The sequence below is a fragment of the Phlebotomus papatasi genome, chromosome 1 (genome assembly GCF_024763615.1).
Source record: "Phlebotomus papatasi isolate M1 chromosome 1, Ppap_2.1, whole genome shotgun sequence".
NCBI classification, from domain to species: Eukaryota; Metazoa; Arthropoda; class Insecta; order Diptera; family Psychodidae; genus Phlebotomus; species Phlebotomus papatasi.
In genome coordinates this window covers 28,926,784-28,947,955 of record NC_077222.1, presented here as the reverse complement: position 1 = coordinate 28,947,955, position 21,172 = coordinate 28,926,784, and the positions used below count along the sequence as shown (strand labels likewise).

Genomic DNA, 21,172 nt, shown 5'->3' with positions numbered 1-21,172 from the left:
AATCAATAAAATCGGTCGCTGTTTCAGGTTTTGAGACCCTTGGGAACTGGGCTAAACCTCTAGTCTCAAGACGGTTTAAGCTTATCTGGCCTTATCACTGTTTTTTAACACTGTATATTTATTAAGGAAAAATTCAATAATCCTGTGGAATTGTAAAATATTCACATTTGAAGGTGAATAAGCAAATTTTACCTTAAATTCAAACTTATCTTAATCCTCTATCTCATAGAGTAATGTATCAGAAGTTATTATGTGCAATCTTCTGGTCTTCCGATGTTTGTCAGAGGGCCTTCTTCTACTCAATTCAAAAGACTCAAATATTCTCCAAAGCATTGAACCCTCGGTATGGATCATATGAGGATCAAACAGCTCCATACCAAGGATTGAAAGCTCTAGAAATTGAAGAAAAAGACACCAATTAAATTTCCATAATACATTTTATTGCCGTTATGTGCTAAACAGAGCTCCTTACTAATTTATTTACTGCTTTTATTACTATTCAAGAGTATTATAATACGTTACTGTATCATTAATAGAAATATTCAACACTAATCGATATCCTTACCAATTGTTTTTTTTTTCCTATCCACTATTGAGATTATATTTAATTTCATTTCTCATTAATCGAGAATATACACAATGATAAAAGAGTATTGTTTGAATATTAAAATGTACATTATATAAATCCTTTATTTACTGTGTTATTGTTGATTCACGATACTGTATATATTTATTTAACACTCTTGCAATATTTGAGTACAAATAATTTCTTTTCACTCTATCTATACATTTTGTTACGTGATAAAAGTATAACACTATAACTGGTTTATAAGTTCTAAAAAAAAATTTAAAATAAATGCTCTCTATTTAAGCAAAAAAATTAAATTAAAATTGTTTAAAATTATTTGTAGGGGTCCCTCGAAATATCCATTTCTTGATTTAACTCTTGGTATGCACACGTTAAATTGTCCAAATTTGGTTATTTTCATCACCAAAGTACTTAAAATTAGCCTCACTCTCTATTTCTTGGGCAGGTGGCAAAGTCACTTTCTTTTCGGATGATTTCATTATGTAATAGTCAATTGAATTGGAAGGTGCTGAATTGAGGGAATTGCCTTTGATGGAGGGTTCTGCAGAGAAGGAATTTGGAATGAATTCATTGTGAAATTGGATTCTCTCAATACGAGACGTCCTTTCGACATTTATGCTCTTGGAAATTTTGCACTCAGGCACATGATTACTCATTTGCCATTGTTGAACCTTAATTTTTGGCCCAGAGGATCCTTCAGTCTTTGGAAATGTCTTCAGGTGCTCTCCAATTTTTCCATTAGGCGAATTATTTTCACTCACGGAAATGCTATTCTCTTTCAATTTCACTTTGGTGTCATTTTTCATCTTAAGAGGAGGCTTCACTTGAGTATCCCGTAAAGCTCTATCATGGGACACTACCTCAAAAATAGTATCAAAATCGTCAAATGCATCACTGTGGTTCAATTTGAAAATATCTATGCTCTCCTTTTGACTTCGACCTCTTGCCATTTTCAATCTATTTTCCATTAAATTCGATTTTATATCCTGCAAACTGCTTTCCATTTCCGCTCTCAATGGGACATTTCTCTTTCTTTCTGTGTCAATGGTGTCAATTGAAACACTGCAAGTCTTCTGCTGGTGCGATAATCTTTCCTTCTTGGTACTCTTCACATGGCGCTTACGTCTTGGTGGGGCTACAACAGCTTTCGTAAGCTCCATCTTCCCAGCACACCCATCATCATCTTTCTGCACAATTTCCCCAGATTCTTGCACATCCACTGACTCAATGCTACGTCGGCATGGTTCAAATTTTTCATGAATCATCTCCTTGGGATCCGGTGTCTTTTTGCCACTTCCGCCAGCACCACTCTTAGTTGGAATATGCAAAATAATTCCTCTCTGAGAGGCTCTGCTTCGGTCACACTTGAGCGCATACAAGCCGTAATTTTCACTCTGCGGATTGCGCTTTGATACCGCAGAATCCAATTTTAGAGATGAAATCGTTGAAATATGTGAATTTGTCGATGAATATTCTCTATGATGTTGACGATTGATGTGAAAATGAAGAGTTTCCATTGTGCTCAGAATACTGTCAGATATACGCTTGCAATTGGCTCTCTCACGCAAATTCATCAAAGATTCTTTATTGATCCTCTTCATCCGGGGCACTTTTAGTGGTGGAAGTAAATCTAAAAATATACAAAAAAAATTCCATGAATAGTCGCGAAAAAGTCGAGAAACATATATTTTTTAAAGCAATTTAAAAAACAAAGAAGTGTAACGCCACGTTTTCAAAAAAATAAACGTGATAGTACTAAAATTTTAATTATACAAAATAAAATAATTTAAAAAAATGTATCGAGTTATTGCTTAAAATTCAGGAAAAAATCGCGTCTTTGTTTTCAGTATTTAGGGGAATGTAGGCATGGTTCGTACACAGTAAACCTCCAAACGATGCGAATATTCTCTTCTTTGTTCGCAAAGAGCTAGTTTACCATTTTTCATCTCGTTTCATGAGCTTAATAAATATCTATCTTATAGCTAAGAAACGACGAACTAGCGCACTCTGTGCGAACCATGCCAACATTCCCCTAAATTTATTAACTTTGTTCATTTATAAGTTCAGTTTGTAATTGATATTCTTGACAAGAAGAATTACATAGAATATTAAATTTCTTCAGAATTTTCGCGTAATTTTTAGGGATTATTGCAAAGCCCCTCGAACCCATCCCCATTTAAATTCAAGTCCCATCATCTTCCCTCTCATTCCATTACTTATTCCAATTTCCTTCATTTCCTCAATTATTGATGAATTCTAATAAATTATCTCTTGCACAAGTTGCTTTTGAATTACATGGGGTGCATCAACTACTTCATTCTTGTGTCCCTCGTGTCAATGAGACCTAATAGGCGAACTTTTGTCTATAAGGGGAGGTGGGGCTACACGAATACACGATTTCGAATCGTGGAAAGAATCGAAGAAATCTCATGTGAATTATGAAACATTTTTTACTAACCAAAATGGATACTTTTACTTACCATAAAAGAGGGTGAGTTTGTCCCCTGAAGGTAACTTTTACATCCTTCTGTTTGTAAGCTTTTCTTTAATTCTAATCTTTAAGAAGGATTTTCACCGATCAGACATAGTAGATCGGATTGGTAAAGACCATCCTTAAGCTCTAGAAAAGCTTACGAACAGGAGAGTGTCAAAGTCATTCGCAGGGGACAAAGTCACTCGCACTTTTTAGGTTTTAGTAAATATTTTGAATTATTTTACTCTTCAAAAAGGTGTTCCTTATAGCATTCCTTCAAAGATGTTAATTTAAGATTTTATACCCAGTTACAGTAGGTGTCAAAAGTTTGTTGCTGTTCGGGAAACCAGATGCAAAAAATGATAGAAAAAATTACTTTTTAAAATTTTTCTCTTTGCAAATTACTTGCCTGTAATCCGTAGATCTTATTTATCTATTTCAAAAAAATCATTCATAGAAAAAATTGTTTTCTAATAGTTGTTCATTTTTGATGAGTCAAAAGTTTGTTGCCCCATTTGAAAAGTTACTCAAAATGGTCAAAAACTTGCAACCAACGTAAAATATACCGGCTATATTTTAAGTTTATAACTGTCATTTGGCCACTGCACTGGTGAGTTTTCACATTTCTAAAGTTGTCAGTGGTAAATATAATAATATATGTCTATAAAAGTGAAGATAAATAGCAAGAAATAATCTTTTTTTTTGATAATTCATTATTTTAAAATGGCAAGTTAGGAGACTGCCAGAATGAATCTTATGGAAAATTTCTACAGAATATACATGAAATCGTAGATTAAGATTTTTTGAGGGCTCATTTTTTAACCGATTTGGTTACATTTGGATCTCTTGGAAAGGTATTGAAATTCTGAACCCGGATGCGTCGGTCTTCATCGATAATGAATCGGTTGAGTACCGATTTTTGATTTTTTTTTGAAATTATTTTTTACTTGACCTTTATTCCCGAGCTAGAGGTCAAATGGTAAGAGATACCGTCTTCCGGTTTTCAATGACCCCCCATAAATGGACATTGTCTCGGATGGTCGTTTTCCTTTTTCCCTTATCCCCCCCTCTATCCTTTCCAAAACCATGTTTTACCGGTTTTTCTCAAAATTGGCACAAGATTTTTCAATGATTTCCGGATATGTTTGAGAGGTAGTCGAACTTTTTGTCCATATATATATATACATATGACCGGTAAATTCGTCATTTAGAATAATTGAAGGTCAAAGGACAATCACTTTGAAGGGCTCATATTTTAATAGATTTGGTTAATTTAGATTTTTTGGAAATATCTGGACTTTTATAATCAATTTAATTTCTTATCAGTTCTTCCTAATTGGTCAAGTACCTAATCGTAATTGATTTAGTTTTTTCGATTATTCTGTTTTCTTTGCGCATAAGTATGTTACTTCTTAACCAATTTTCTAGTTCAAAATTGTTTTACGATTTACGAATGAATTTAATAGGTAATAAACCGGTATACAACAAAAAACATAGAAAAAGATAATTTACGGATAGCTCTATCTCGTGAGTTCGAGCATTCCGCAAAGCTGGACGTTTACCATCACTTTCATATCGAATTTTCATGAATTAATGCTAACAAACCGTTAAGATTTGTTCATGTTCTCCATAATTTTACTGCTAGAACTCATAGAGAGTGTAGTTATATAATTCCAGAGCAATTTTCTTGCCACAAAAATTACTCTAAAGCATTCAGTGGTATTAAATACTGCACTGTATCACTTAAAAATGAATTTCTATATTTCAAACAAAAAGGAGCTTTATGTCCATTTCATAATTGAAAAAATATTGGTGGGAATACAAAGGCTCTAAATGCAAACTAAAGAAGTTTTCGGGTTCATGATCATTATTTTTGACCACTTTTGACGAGTTGTGCATTTCCTGCTTTTCCGCAATGCCTCACATTATATTGTCACTTTGCTCAGAAAATATGTAATTAATTGCGAATAAAGTTTTTCGGAAATTTAAGAGAAAGTTTAGTGACTGATGTCACATATTTCACATTAAAGTTCTAATTGGATGGTTTAGTTCATTAGTTCAATAATTTACGTAACGTGAGAAACATCAGTGAACTCCACATTATGATTTTAATATGATTTAATCAAATTATTTTTCAAAGTTTAAAAAAACTATATATTTTTAATAAAAATATGTTTAGGAGTCATAGCATGAATATTTTCATTGGGCGAAAAGCACATCTGTTTTAAACAAATCTATGCTTAATAATGATTATACGGAAAGTCATTACTTCTTATAAAACACTTTTGATACAATTAGTGTGAATTCAATCCTTGTAAGACTGATAATAAAAAAAATTATTAAAAAAACAACTGTATACGAAATTACTTCGCGGTATTGCACCATTCTCTTTCTTAAACAATTTTCAAATTTTATTGGAAAAAAGACCTATATCACTTTTACTAATAGTATAACGAATGTAACTATGTGCACGAAATATAAGCTGGGTGACCGAGTATATGTAATAAATTCGAAAATTCACAAAACACAGTTTTTTGACATACTTTTCAAAAATTCCATTCTAACAATCCAAAAGTAATATTCGGAAAATTCAACACAAAATCTTCAGTTCAAAAAGGGACATACAAACTATTGCATTGTAATAGTCCCAAAGTACAAATTTAACTGGAGTTTGTGCACAAAAGTTTCTGTGTCACTACGCATAAATTCTCCAATATTACTAATTGGATTGCTATTCCTCTTTTGTTTGCACGGTACACAATCGAAGAATAAGCCATATCGAATACATGTTAAATGTTCTCTAGCTAGTTGAACGTTCGCGCCATTTGACCATCTGCCCCTGATAAAGAGCTCAACTGTTTGGAAAATTGGTTCATTTTCAATTTCCGGAAAATAATACATCATACAATTTAACACAATCTGGGACCCAAAGAAGATAATTCCGCGTATTTGTGTAACACATTTTCATATTTTCCTGGTCAAAAGTAAACAAGAGAAGAAAGATAAAACAAATTTATTGTAATGTCGGAATGTATATTGGCAAAGTTGTAGATTGAGTTCATGCTGGCTAAAAGTGTTTCAACTTTAGTAATTTGATACAAAGTTCCTCCCACGAGGTACAGTGTAATAGATCCCCCTAGAAACCATTAGAACAACTCAATTCAGAATTTTAAAAGTTGAGACAAAATGAAATTTTCGGGACTTCTTTTCAGTATTGCGACTTTTTTCTAATTGAACAGTTTTCGGATTTGTGCTATGTTACTTCTTGACTAAGTTATTTTCTTTGAATAATTTTAGACCAGGCGCTCTTCATGAAATGAATTATAATAATGAAGTAAACTTACATTTTTCAATGCTAAATTAATTAATTTCGTATTTCTTCAAGGATAGGTACATTCAGAAAAGAAATTTTACAAGAGTCAATTTAGGGGAGACCGGGACAGAATTAGCTATGACATAAAATTTTTCTTTGTCTATAATCTGAGAAAAACATATTTTAATCAGATTGATGTTTATTTAAATGAATAGGGAGTTTATTACTCTGAATAAATAATGGTTTGCTCAATATTACTTCACGCAAAACCTAATAGGGCGTGGCCTGTACTTTAGTAGACACGATCAAAAATTTGAATTGGTGATAATGGTTTACATTCACGGTTATGGAAGTGTAATGATCCTTAATTCCTCACATTTAAATTAAAGAACCTTAATTTTAGTATAACACTGGTAAAAATAAAAGGATCAAATTGATCCAAATTTGATCCTTTTGCAAAGGATGGATAAAATTTCGAACTATAAATGCACATTTCTCATAATACGACATATGAATTTGATCCATCCTTTGCAAAAGGATCAATTTAATCCTTTTATTTTTACCAATGAATCCCTGAAAGAGCTTTGACAAAAGATTATTCTTTGGATAAATCTGTTACTGAAGTAAAAAATTAAAATTATTGGAATAGAACACGGTTTTATAAAGCATGACCGATTTTTAAGCTATTTAGTGTGGAATTTATTAAGCTCCTGGTGCTATTTTATAGTCTTTCCTGCCTTATGCAATTCAAAGAGGCAAATTTAAGATGTTTTCAAGAGTACATTCTTACCCATTTTGGCACATCTTTATATGAAAACTTGCTTTTCAGCGCTTTCATTTGGCAGAGAAAGAGGTTGAGGTCGATTGACTGGTGCAATTGTGGTTCTTTTCAGTTCCTTTGCCGGCGTTACAGGAAATTTGTGGTGGCCAAAGAATTTTCTATGAACATTAATTTTCATTTTGGGCTCTTTCGGTATAATGGCGATAATCTATTAAAGAGAAAATGTTTCAATTGCAACCTATTGTGGAGAAGTCGATGCTTTGCAAACACTTAATTACAATTTGAGGCATACCTTTGGTAAATCAGGAGCACTTTTGGACAATACACCATTGTTGGAAATCAATGGTTCTCGTTTAATATTCTCTTCCTGTGAATTAATTGATGGTATATCATCAATTTCCTTGTATTTCATTTCACGTAAATAGTCAAAATTATTGTGTGGCTTTCTCTCAAATTGCTCCTTTGGCACAATACAATCATCCTTGCAATTCAATTTCATCTGTGGCTCTTGTGGTGTATGCAATAACTGAGATACAACTAATTCAACATTACTATTGGTTGTCTGGAGCAATTTTAGTGATTCCACATATGGCAAATTTAACAAGGATATCCCATCTACAGCTAGAATCTGGAAGAAATCGTAAAAATATATAAGTATATTAGTTGAAGATATCAAGAAATTAAATTAAATTAAACATTATAGGATTATGTATAGCAATATTGCAAATTAAATTTCTGCATTGTATCCTGTTAGCGTGATTGGTATAGGGGAAAGTTCTATTCCTTCGAACGTTCATGCCTTCGAATAATGTGAATTTCTTTTGTTTTTCGTAAGAGACTTACACTAAATTATCACAGAATTATCAACAAATTGATGATAAGTCAACTAATATTTAATAGAAATGTGTAAAATCTATTAGGAAAATTAAAAGAAAATTCACATTATTTGAAGGCATGAACGTTCGAAGGGAGAGTACTTTCCCCTACACAATTCTATACTTTTGGCCTCTTAATAATCTACCCTTGTTCTTTCAATGTTAAATTGTACATGCAACATTTCTAGAACATGACTTCCGAAATATATTCAAACGTAGGGGAAGACTTTGATTATTAGACTTTGATTATCTCGTATTAAAATATGCTATAGATAGGTCATAAATATTAAAGAGATATAGGAAAAATATGAAATGTCCGAAGCCAGAGTGTGTGCGAAGTCCGCATGCCTTCTCCTAAACTGAAAATCCTAAGTAAAGTCAATAGAACAATTTATTGAAATAATTCAAGCCAAAATTTATTTATTGATTTTCTATAAGAAAAAACAAAAATAAACTAAATGTGAGATCAAAATAACCGAGGACTTGGAAATCGGGCATAGTAGCACAACTGGTGGTGGTGGCCCGATAAGATTTCTCTTGTTAAGGGTGTGTTGATGTTCTCGTAGCTCAGGATCAACTGTCTGTCGGCTCAGAGCATTATACCATCGGAAGGCATGATCGCTCTCTGCTTAAAGATGCACACCCTTCACCTCCCACTCAGAGGGCTAACCCTAGGGACAAGGCACATTGTGTACCCAATCAGTCTCTGGGAATTCATAATAACGGCAGGGACTTTAGCCGCGGAACCGATTCGTCTTACATTCGGCCATCCTGACCAAATCAATGACCTCATTGATTGAGGGTAGTGGAAAATATAAATTTGGAATATAGGTCATGGCCTTGGAGAACATTAGAAGAAATTGGTGATAATGACTAACGGTTCCTTATCATGATATTGTGAAGCTGTTTCTTTCATGGACTGGGTTTATTAGCGTTTCACTTCAACGTTTTTTTTCGTAAAGAATTCTTTTTTTTCCACTCATGGTTAATTGACCCATAAGGTCCCCTTATTTGGAAGAGAGAGGGTTGAAGAGATGAGTTTATGGGACATGTTCATGGACCATCTGCATTCTGGTAAATAGAAACTCAGGGTCAAAGTGCGTATGCTTTCAATTTGTTTGCAGTAGACTACCTGCATCCTAGTTAAGGAACGTCGAGACGTAGTCTATCTGCCCTTAATGTATTTCATAGACTATCTGCATCCTCATAAATAGGAATATAGAAACATAGTCTATCTGCTTTTCAATAAATGCCATAGACTATCTGCATCCTAGTAAATAGGAACATAGAACATAGTCTGTTTGCTTTCAATAAATGTCATAGACTATCTGCATCCTAGTAAATAGGAACATAGAACATAGTCTGTTTGCTTTCAATAAATGTCATAGACTATCTGCATCCTAGTAAATAGGAACATAGAACATAGTCTGTTTGCTTTCAATAAATGTCATAGACTATCTGCATCCTAGTAAATAGGAACATAGAACATAGTCTGTTTGCTTTCAATAAATGTCATAGACTATCTGCATCCTAGTAAATAGGAACATAGAACATAGTCTGTTTGCTTTCAATAAATGTCATAGACTATCTGCATCCTAGTAAATAGGAACATAGAACATAGTCTGTTTACTTTCAATAAATGTCATAGACTATCTGCATCCTAGTAAATAGGAACATAGAACATAGTCTATCTGCTTTCAATAAATGTCATAGACTATCTGCATCCTAGTAAATAGGAACATAGAAACATAGTCTGTTTACTTTCAATAAATGTCATAGACTATCTGCATCCTAGTAAATAGGAACATAGAACATAGTCTATCTGCTTTCAATAAATGTCATAGACTATCTGCATCCTAGTAAATAGGAACATAGAAACATAGTCTATCTGCTTTCAGTAAATGTCATAGATTTCTTCGATTTAGGCCTTAATTTTTTTTTTTTTGCGGATCCTTATTCCAAAATTCGAGTGCTATCATAACTAATTTTCTTTATATTTGTCTTAGCATATGTATGTCTTCTATACGAGAGGTCGTGCATTTTTTTCTTTCTTCTCCATGATTTCAAAGACTTCACTGACATCTAATGAATCTTTTATTTTTTTTTCAACCAAAATTAACAACTTTTCTTCATCTTCAAAGCTCTCAGGGCAACAAATATTTCGAGCATGGTTTGGGAGAGCATTACCGCATTTTTCAAAAAATCATTCTTCGAAACTCACAAAATATTCAACATATTGGTTTGTTTTTTTTCACATATGGGTTATTAAATTTATATAAACCTCTTTTTTTTAATGACTTCTTTTAGTTCACATCTAGCTATCCATTTTACTCTTTTTTGACAGTTAATAAATAATCTAAAATTCTTTATTTGACTTTGAATTTCTACACTATCTATAACCGTTTTTCTAATCAACTTTTCGATGCTGAAGAATCGTCACTGAACCGTCACTAGTCAAAATTTTGAAATTCACTCATTACAACCGAATTCAATTCTTCAGTTGTTGGAGTGGATTTATCAAAATTGTAACTACTTCCAATTATTATTTTATTTTTTTTTAATTTTATTTAGCAAGGATGCCATAATCAAACATAATTAAAATCTACTAGATTAATTACCGTGCTCTTTAGAATCTAATTTATTATCTGTTGATATTGTTTCGTCAACGTAAATCTATCGATATTTCATTACTGCTTTAATCGTGTATTGTTTTTTTTCTTTTGGCAGTCGATGATGTTTGTAACTGCCTTAAGATACGAGCTTGAATAATAACGAAAATAAACTATTAATAATCTTCTAGTTTTATGAACTTCACCACAATTTACCTAACTAGGTGAACCTTTTGTTGTGGTCTTCCTTTTCTCGTTCCTTAATTTATCAGAGTAACCAAAATCTTAGAAATTTATTGACAATTTTTTTTTGTATTTTGGAACCTACTAACCTCTTTGAATTTAGTCTATATTATTTACCCAAGGTTTAGCATCCATAAGGACGTGATATTATAACTCATTGCTTATAGCTTGTGAGAGATCATAACTTTTTTTTTGTTTTTGAGCATGCGCTCGCTAATTTTTTTTTTAAATTGATATTCGTTTTTTTTTTTGGTGTGGTATCTTGATATATCTTGACTAAATAAAATGTGATACCTTACCATCGTAAAGATATTATTTTAATCATCGTTATCAAAATTGAATTGAATAATCGTAATCAAATCAACTACTGTCTGTGGTAATTCCAGTACTTTTCTTATGTTTTTTTCATGATAATCAACCTTTAGCAATTCATTCTCAATCATTTTCATAGAAATCGAATTCTTTCTGAAATTTACGTTTGTGAAATAATTCTCCGTATTATGGTATTCATATTTTCTTTTAAATAAAGATTAAAGATTTTAGAACTTATTTAACAAAACGAACTCTCTTTTTTTGAATATCTAATGACTTGAATTACATAAGAGCTTATAGCCGACAATGTCATCCGGATTAAACAAATGAATTTATTCTTCCTTTTAAATTTACTGGACTGTTGTATTTACAGCGATTAGTTCGGACATTTTACCTAAACTTTGTACTTCAATATCTATCCGTTGTATTTCTATTAATATTTAAAATTTGATTTCAAATTGGATCATTTTAAATTTGCACTGTACTTCAAATTATCCACTTCACTGTAATTCAAAATATTTTTTCGCGCTAACTTGCTACAATAATGTTTCTAAATTTCTTTTATTTCTTGGACTGTTAAGCAATGCTTGCATTTCAAAAGTTAGGAAAAACTTACTCCATTTCATACTTTTAATTATTCGCGAAGTATAATGCAGTATTTACGTTATTTTTTTTTTTCAAAACCTGGATAATCTTATCAAATCTCTATTTATCTTCTTCCGATAATTGGAGAATTTAATACTTTTATCATTTTCAATTATTCCTTGAAATGCCGTCCTCGTTTCACACTTCTCGTCAACGCGTATTTATTTGTTTTTTTTTTTGACATTGTTACAGATCTAGGCGAACCGTAATAATTGTTTTTTTTTTTTTTTTAGGTAAATTTTGCTGCTCTTCATAAACCTTTCCTCAATTTGCTAATTTTCTTTTCGTGGACATTATGATGGGTTTTTTTTCGCGTTTGGACTAGCTTCACATGGCACCAAACCCTTTCATAATTATTATTATTACTTTACGCTTAATGCCATTATTATTTTTCAAAATCTTTCTCTTTCTGTTTCTGCACTGAACTACATAATTTTATTTATTATTACCTCACGAATGCTTTTAGCCTTTAAGTGTCAAATTAAATTACTTTGGCTCTGTTCTTTCAAACTTTTAATTTTTTTTTTTTTGCTGCAAGTTAAGAAATCTATCTCTTATTTTCGAATTCTGTTGACGATTAGTTTTTGATGTCATTTTCCTTTAATCAGATCACCTTTTGTGAACTGTCTTTGTAGATCTCTAGCTATATTGTGAACATTTGATTATTCAAATGATTAAATTAAACGTAAAGTGTTATAGCTCATTTCTCATAGCTCGAAAAAATTGCATTGTCCATGTACTCTATTTCTTCGAAATCATGGATCAGTATAGAATATCCTTTCTTACATTATGATCAAAAAGCACGAGACATACTTATTTTATCAATCAATCTTCTCAATACTTGATGTACAAGTATTCTGCATAATATTGACCAAATTATTCTTCATACAATGCGCATTGTTCTATTTCTTGTCTATGTTTGGTCTTTTCTAAAAGTTATTCTACATTTAGACCACTTCTTTACTAAATCTCTTTAAGATCCTTTAAATAATTAATTTGTAACTGCTACTCTTATGTTCTCGAAAGTCCGTTCAATGATGAAACAATTTACTGAAACATTGTAATTATCAGTTTCCTTTCCTTTCACTAATTCTTTTCTGAGTCATCCTTTTGAGTATATTTATTACCTTATACTTTGCCGCTTGTAATGGAATTTTCTTTTATGACCTTTCTACCATCTTTCAAATCTAAAACATCTGGGGTCTCAAAACAATTGTTAAGGGTTGTAAAACCTCTTTCCTGTATAAATATGTTGCAAACTCATTCAAGCTCTAAAGCAAAATATGTTTGACCATTTGTTGGAAAATCCCATTTTTAAACCGCTGAAGAACTCCGAAATTTCTATTTTATCATGCTATCACTGCCCCTCTTCCCTAATTTTCTCGAGTATCCGTCAATTTTCTCATAACTTACTTTGTAAAATTTTACAGTTCTTCTTTAACAGCGACAAAACTTATTATTCAAGAATTAGTTAATTCGTCTTTTCATTATTCTGACTCTTCCCAAAATTCTTTATTAAGGAAACTGGAAAATAATTTATGTGTTCTCATTCTTCAAACAAACTTCCTTTCACCTTCAAGCAGTGGCGCCACTTACATTCAATCATTCAAACATTCTTTTCGCACATTTTTCATATTTTGACCACATGGCTCATACTTTTCGTTTCTTGATCCTTTTTTTCAAAGCAATAAAATGAATTTCTTTTGGAAATACCCAAATTTTAGTTGGTCTATTTGCCGATGCATTAGCAATATTCCTTTTTTTTATTACACTGGCAAGGAAAATATGCATTCTTCATTTCACTCTACTTTCATCCCTATCATAAACTGAGAAATGAGGGTCTTTTGCTTAATTGCATACATATTCGAACATTTTGGGGATTTTGGAAGATACCATTTTCTCAAAATTTTTCTTAAGGAATTTTCCTACGCTTCCAATTTTCTTTACATAAATATATTGATCACGGAGTGATGCTGATAATATAATTTTCGCGATCCCATCTTGAATTTCCCACAAATGAATATCTGGCATATCTCTGTAAATTAACTGTTTTTTTTTTCAATTCCATTTCATTTCCGATAAATTAATAATAATTCTCAATTTATCCATTTTAACTGAAACCCATTGCATTTACTCAGAATTCAGCTACTTGTTAAAGATTCTTTTATAACCTCGTAATAATCTTTTAATGATCACAAAAGGGATACCCAAAGCAATTAATTGATCTTCTACTCCCGTTAAATCTCTTCCTAGCATCTATACTTCTCTAAGATCATTTACACTTCCTATTTTCACATTTGAATCATTTCACTGAAACTATTTAAAGTCAATCTCTAATTTTCTTCTCCGAGTGCATTATGCATTTCGAGTTGTCAGAATACAAGTCAAATAAGTCGATCTTCTGCAAAATTCGCATTTTTTCGCCTTTCGGGCACTCCCCGACACCCTCAACCATCCCTGTGAATACCATACCGGAAAGTAAACCATTCTCAAAAATATAGAGGTTTCAGATATTAAAATCCTATACTCAGAATGCAAAATCTCAACTTGAAATCGCGATCCTTGAAAGCTGACCATTCGCAACTTATCCGTTTTATATGTTGAGCCGTCGATTTATCTTGTAATGATTATCAAAAGATAGCATTCTAAAACTGATCTATCTTTGCTTCTAAAATTACTCAATATGAAAATCTTTTCTTTTTTTTCAATCTGGTAGAACTATTAAATAATTTTATTCTCAAATTGATGGTAGTGAAATTCTTTGGAAAGAACTATATATCTGTCGATAAATTGAGTGTTTCACTTATCTTGTTACAAGCTGCTCTACTCAGATGGACACTTCGGGTGCGGTCGTCTTAGAAGCTTTTCCTCTTTTCTGCATCCCCTTCAGAACGTTTCTTTTCTCTCTTCTTGATCCTTCCAACGATCACAAACTACATTAAGTTCTCCATGTATTTTTCAAGAGTTCGACTATGTCATATCACTCCAATAAATATCACTCAAATTCACAACTTAACATTTTTTTAAAATTAATTTTTTTTCTTTGTCGTATTTATCAATTTGATTCGCGGTACTGAGGGCGTATAATTCTGATTCCGCTTCTGAATATGTGAGATCAAAATAACCGAGGACTTGGAAATCGGGCATAGTAGCACAACTGGTGGTGGTGGCCCGATAAGATTTCTCTTGTTAAGGGTGTGTTGATGTTCTCGTAGCTCAGGATCAACTGTCTGTCGGCTCAGAGCATTATACCATCGGAAGGCATGATCGCTCTCTGCTTAAAGATGCACACCCTTCACCTCCCACTCAGAGGGCTAACCCTAGGGACAAGGCACATTGTGTACCCAATCAGTCTCTGGGAATTCATAATAACGGCAGGGACTTTAGCCGCGGAACCGATTCGTCTTACATAAAACAAAGCGTTCCAGCTTTGCGGAATGCTAGAACTCACGAAATGTAGCTCTCTTTGAATTAGTTTTTCGCATGATCTTTTGGTACTTTCTGATTAACTAGAGATCAAATTGTTTTATAAATCACAAAATCATTTCTAAATCAAAAATTGGTGAGTGTTCGAAAATTGGAAATTTAGAGTGTTCTGGCATGATCGTTTTCGAGAAAAACCAAAAAAAAAACATGGTTTTTGAGGGTATGGAGGAAAGTGTTAGGAAATAAGAATCATAATATTGTTCTTTGGGCCGACTTATGGGGGGGATCGTCCGAAGGTTGGCAATTCGTATGTCTTACCGTTTCGCCTCTAGATGGGTAACAAGTTTACGGACAGAAAAAAGAATATTTAGAAAAGATTGGACATTTACGGGTACTCAACTGATTCATTACGGATTGCAACCGGAAATTTCAAGACTTTTCCAAAAAATCCTGATTTATATAAATAGGTTGAAAAACAGACCCCCTAAAGTAGTAAAGACTTCTTCCATCAAAAGTTCAAGATGATGATGTTTTTAGATCGTATGTTTTGACGAAATGTTCGCCTCGGTCACCTTTAAAACATATGTATCCAAGAAGAAAGGAAATCGTAAGAGCCGTTTTCGAGAAAAACCAAAAAACATGGTTTTGACGAGAAAGGAGGGGGGTGGGGGAAAAGAAAAAAAACTTCTAGAGATATCGTTTTTTATTGGGGGTCGCTGAAGACTGGAAGTTGATATCTCTTACCGTTTATGCTTTAGTTTAAATTTAAGTTTAAGTTGAACAAATCGATTATACAACTGCTCTCTCTCTCTCTCTTGAGTTCGAGCAGTAAAATAAAGTGAACCAATTTATAAATCACTTATACGACTGTCAAATCAAGCAATAGAAACAGCAGAAATACGTGTCATAAAAATTTGGCTATAAATTCAGTAACTACCTCCTATATTGTCTTCAGGCTAGAGGTTTAGCCCAGTTCCCGAGGGTTTCAAAATCCCAAATATCAACCTATTTTATTGCTTTTTCAGTACCTAATTGGTCATTTGAGACTAGTAATTAAATACTAAATAGATTTTCCTAAAAAAAAATCTTAACTGATAAGAAATTAGAGTAGTTGAGCCATATGCCTAAGCCTTAGGTCTGAAACCCGTATAATGGTTTAGAATTATAAGGGAATCTAAGACATTTCTAATGAATCCTGTCTTATCGCAATCTGTTGAGAAATGCGTCTGGTACCACTAATGCCAATTAACTTTTCACATTGAAAAAAATCGAATAATTTGATATGTACAACATCGAAAATATGTTCGAAAATTAAAGAAAGTAAACGACGTGTTCTTAATATATTCTAGAAATGTATACCAAAGAAAGACTAAACGGTAATAGTTATCTAATTGGGGCTCAGGGAGACTCCATTTCACAAATTGATCCTGGGGTTTTGGTTTGCGGAATGCAAATTTAGTATTGCGGAAACTTCGTATTCTAGTACATTTCGTATTTTAACATTTCGTATTTCACATTTCGTCTTTCACACATTTTGTACAAAAATTGAACATTTCGTCTGTCATTCATTTTACACAAGCATATCAACCAATAAAATAATAGAATTGCACTTTTATGGGGTCAAGGGGTTTTTTCGGGTTTGAGTTTAAAGTCGTACTTGAAGCTCTAATTATCAGTATTGCCTGCTTGGGACTAAGGGAAATTTTCTGTGTTTTGAAAAGTTATCAGTAGCATCTGTTGGTGCAAAGGGAAATTTTCTGTGCTTTGGAAAGTAATCAGTAGCACCTGTTGAGGATAAAGGAAATTTTCTGTGCTTTGGAAAGTTATCAGTAGCATCTGTGGAGGCAAAGGGAAATTTTCTGTGTTTTTGGGAAATTATCAGTAGCGCCTGTTGAGGAAAAGGGAAATTTTCTGTGCTTTGGAAAGTTATCAGTAGCGCCTGTTGGGGAAAAGGGAAATTTTCTGTGCTTTGGAAAGTTATCAGTAGCGCCTGTTGAGGCAAAGGGAAATTTTCTGTGCTTTGGAAAGTTATCAGTAGCATCTGTTGAGGCAAAGGGAAATTTTCTATGCTTTGGAAAGCTATCAGTAGCGCCTATTCAATTTTTGTACAAAATTTATGAAAGACGAAATGTGCAATACGAATGTGTAAAATACGAACTGTAAAATACGAAGTTTCCATATCCCGATGTTTTTACTTTATTTTTTTTTTATGTATAACTTATTTAAGTGATAACAACCAGCGATTAACTGGTCTTCGGTAACCCCACCTGGGAAAAAAACATTTCTAACGAACTCTTTTACTGAAACTAAACTTATCCCCTCCATTCTCTCCAAAATCGTGTTTTTCGGTATTTTTCAAAATAGATCCTAGCGTTTTCATTCATTTTCCGATATATTATATAACTAAGTTCAGTTGAAAATTTCATCCATATACACTAATTACCGAAAAATTCTCAATTTTGAATTATGAAGGACAGATGCCAACCACTTTAGAGGGCTCAATTTTCAACACAATTGCTGCAATTTAGATTTTTTGAGAGGTTTAGAAACTTCCAACCCAACTGTATCGATCTCAATGATAATGAATCAGTAATGGCCACTACACACTAGAGAAGTTTATGTCCATATTGAAGCATATTCTCTACGTTTGTATAGAAAAAACTCTTCAATATGGATATAAATTAGGTAAGTGTAATAATTTATTTAAATATTATTTTGTCTTTAATTTTGTTAAATTTCTTTGTGTATCAATTTGAGTTTATTAAAAGCAGGTGCTATGTACAAAACCTTTGAGAATTTCCATCGTTAAGCAAACCCATGAAGACCACCTTTAGTTAAAAATCATAAAATTAGTGTTTTTCAATATTTAAAAATATTGAATTTTTAAAATTTTTTAATAGTGACTTTTTCCTATCTCTCCCCTACTTGCAAATTTTAAAATTTATTCGAAAACTGCCGTATTCGTTCTATTGGTTAAAACTGATAGTAAGACGGCGATGGCCGCATAGGAGCTGGGATTAGAAAAAAAGAAAAGGCTAATCAATCAATTTACATACCTGATCGCCAATTTTAATGCCATTTCGTGCCCCAGGTCCATTGGACACCAAATCCTTCACATAAACATTATTATCTGATCCTTGAACTATACTAATTCCGAGAGTATAACCATTTGATTTTTTGTCATCTCCAGCAATGGATTCCTGACTCCTCGACAGCAATTTGTTCTTAACTCTTATCAGCTTCTTGCTCAATCGACTTGGATTGAGAGTGGAGAACTTCATTCGCTCGAAACTACCATTCCTTGAGTCGGAAACTTTGTCCTTTGCAATTGTAATTTTAGCAATAATTCTATCATTTGCTGTTGTGCTACAGGACATGTTGTTGAATTTCTCCATGAGAGTGTCTGAGACACTTTCATTTGGCAAACTATAGTTATTTTGCATACTTCTTATAGATGAGTGTATAACATAAGCTTCACTGGTTGCCGGTGGCGAATCCGGTCGCTTTTCAATGGCATAGAGAATGGAACCGAGGCTGGTGCTCTTTAGTGAATTATCACCATCCGAATAATCGTGCTCTAGCAAATTTTCACTTATTGGAGCAAAAGTCTGTTCCAGAAGACTGTAATTACCTTCGGAACGGGCTGAATTGACGACATTGTCGCAAATGTTGTCGAAGGATTTGTTGAGGAATTGAGAGGAGAACACCCTTGTGCCCATTTTAACTTTGTTGCGACTCCAAGTTGCACTTCTTGGGGATGAATTGGTGGATGTGGATAGTGGAGGACATTCATTTTCCTTGTTCTGAACTTCTTCGCGTGAGATTTGGGTGTGACGAAATTGTTCAACGACTGATGTCATCTCAACAGATGATTTGGATCTCTTGAGAAACTTCTGGCGCAATTTGATCAATTTGTTGTCATTCATCATGGACTTTTTCAAATTTCTCATACGATTCCCTTGAGGCTTCGTTGGTTTCTCAATCTTTGGCACAAAATCCGGAATAGCCTGACACTCATCTGTGTGATTCAATTTACCCCTCAAAGGAACATTTAACCCAGTTGATATCATTTTGAGTGAAGCAAATGAATTTCGTAGTGTCATGTAGAATTTATGATGATCCGAGGCAAGGGAGAAAGCAAAGTAACTCCTAAGGTGAAGGATTAATTAGTCAAATTAGAAAGTGTTAAAAAGTTTTACATAGAGCTTGGGACAGAGAGAGAGATGTGATAAAATTATATGCTCAAAATGGTTCACAAAATAATTTTAAATTACTCACTTTCTTCCATCCATCCTCAGCTTATACTTAATTCTATTAGTGTCCTTTGCTTTGAGACTTTCAGAATTTCGCACAACTATACAGAGAATGTGCTTGGAGTAGCACAAATTCTCAATTTCTAGCCATTCAAATTTTGCATATAACTTCCTTTGATACATCATTTTGGAATTTTCTGTATATATCTCCAAGTGGTTCATGTTTGGAGATAGATTTCGGTGAAACAGACAAATGCCTTTCAACGAAATTGCTACAAAGACATTGATGCTGGTATTCTCATCAACAACCCAAATTGCACTGTAAAGATGCAATCCGTACTCCTTCAGTTCCTGCACATAGCGTATGAAATTGTGCTCAGCCTCAAGTGGCAAAAGACCCTTTTTACGGTAATGTGAATTCCGCAAATATTGTGCCATTTCTCTATTCTTCTGGTACACTCCCTCAGGCAAATAGTGTGATAATGTAAAATATTCCATATATTTCATCTGAAAAGGCCAAAACAAAAATTATTCACTTTCCACATTAAAATACCCATGAAGCAATTTAGAACCAAATGACAAACATATGAATATGCTCTGAATTCTATACAGAAGTCATTTGAGGGTCATCAAAGAGTCACATTTTGAAAAGTAGTGAATAATAAATAGATTTTCATAGGGGTACCTTTATGTAAGAATTTATCAAATATGCCTCAAAATTTACTCAAAAATTACTTGTCAAAATAATCCTGAAAAAATTGTCACTGCTAAACTGAAATAAAATAATATAAAATAGAGAACATACAAATAAATTTCCAGGCTTCTTATCTTAATAAAAATTTATTAAAATTTCAGGGACTTACAGAACGATGTAACTTTACAGATCTCGTCTATTAGTCTTGTACACCAAAAACCAGTCATTTTAGAGTCAGATTATTTTTTTGCGGATTGGGTAGGGAATAGACTGACCGGATTCTGACCGGATAAACTTTTCCTCTTGTACTCGGCTCTTCAGTTAACGTAGCCGTAACACTAGTAAATATCGGTTACATAAAATTCCGAACAAAGGAAACTGCTTAACACTCATTTCCCAGATTACAACTGAGTTTAGTATATTTAAAAAAACCAAATTTTGCTAGAAATATTGAATTCACTTTAAAAAATAAAACTGAGTAGCAAATTCGAGTAATGAACTTGAAAAATCTAGCAAATAAAAATGAAAGTATTTAAAGAATTACTCTAGCTTTACGACAGTGGAGTGAGATATTTATTATTTAATAAAATAAAAATCATATTACAAGCCACGAAAACGAGCAAAAGAAGTTACGGCAAATGCTGATTACTGAATATTTTGTTTGGAAAATTGTCGTAGCTACCCCAAATGGAAGTTATGACAAATTTTGATACATTTTTATTAATTAAGGGCACTTACGATAATTTTTGTATAAAATAATTGTTATTGGGCTTATAAAAGTTTCTTTTCCCTAATTGCGTTTAATAAACAAAATTACGCTGATTCCAAATATGTATATATCTCAAAATCGCACAAATGAAGTTACGATAAATGCTGATTTAACTGACGATGTATCAAAATAGTGAAGTGTGGGGCACCATTGAATTAAAACAGCTTTGAAATTGGGCATTTTTCTCCCA

General features: G+C 32.8%; 1 protein-coding gene across 2 annotated transcripts in view; it reads right to left on the bottom strand.

Annotated features, from left to right (window-relative positions):
• Positions 1-418: 418 nt before the first annotated feature.
• LOC129799545 (uncharacterized) overlaps positions 419-21,172 on the bottom strand; it is a 143,093-nt gene continuing 122,339 nt past the window's right edge. For both annotated transcript variants that reach the window (XM_055843517.1, XM_055843518.1), the window contains exons 9-13: positions 19,545-20,026; positions 18,323-19,415; positions 7,449-7,784; positions 7,166-7,364; positions 419-2,219 (exon numbers count right to left, since the gene is read on the bottom strand). In XM_055843517.1, the coding sequence (XP_055699492.1) occupies positions 7,182-7,364; positions 7,449-7,784; positions 18,323-19,415; positions 19,545-20,026 (2,094 nt within the window). In that variant the 3' untranslated portion in view covers positions 419-2,219; positions 7,166-7,181. The remainder of the gene's footprint in view (positions 2,220-7,165; positions 7,365-7,448; positions 7,785-18,322; positions 19,416-19,544; positions 20,027-21,172) is intronic.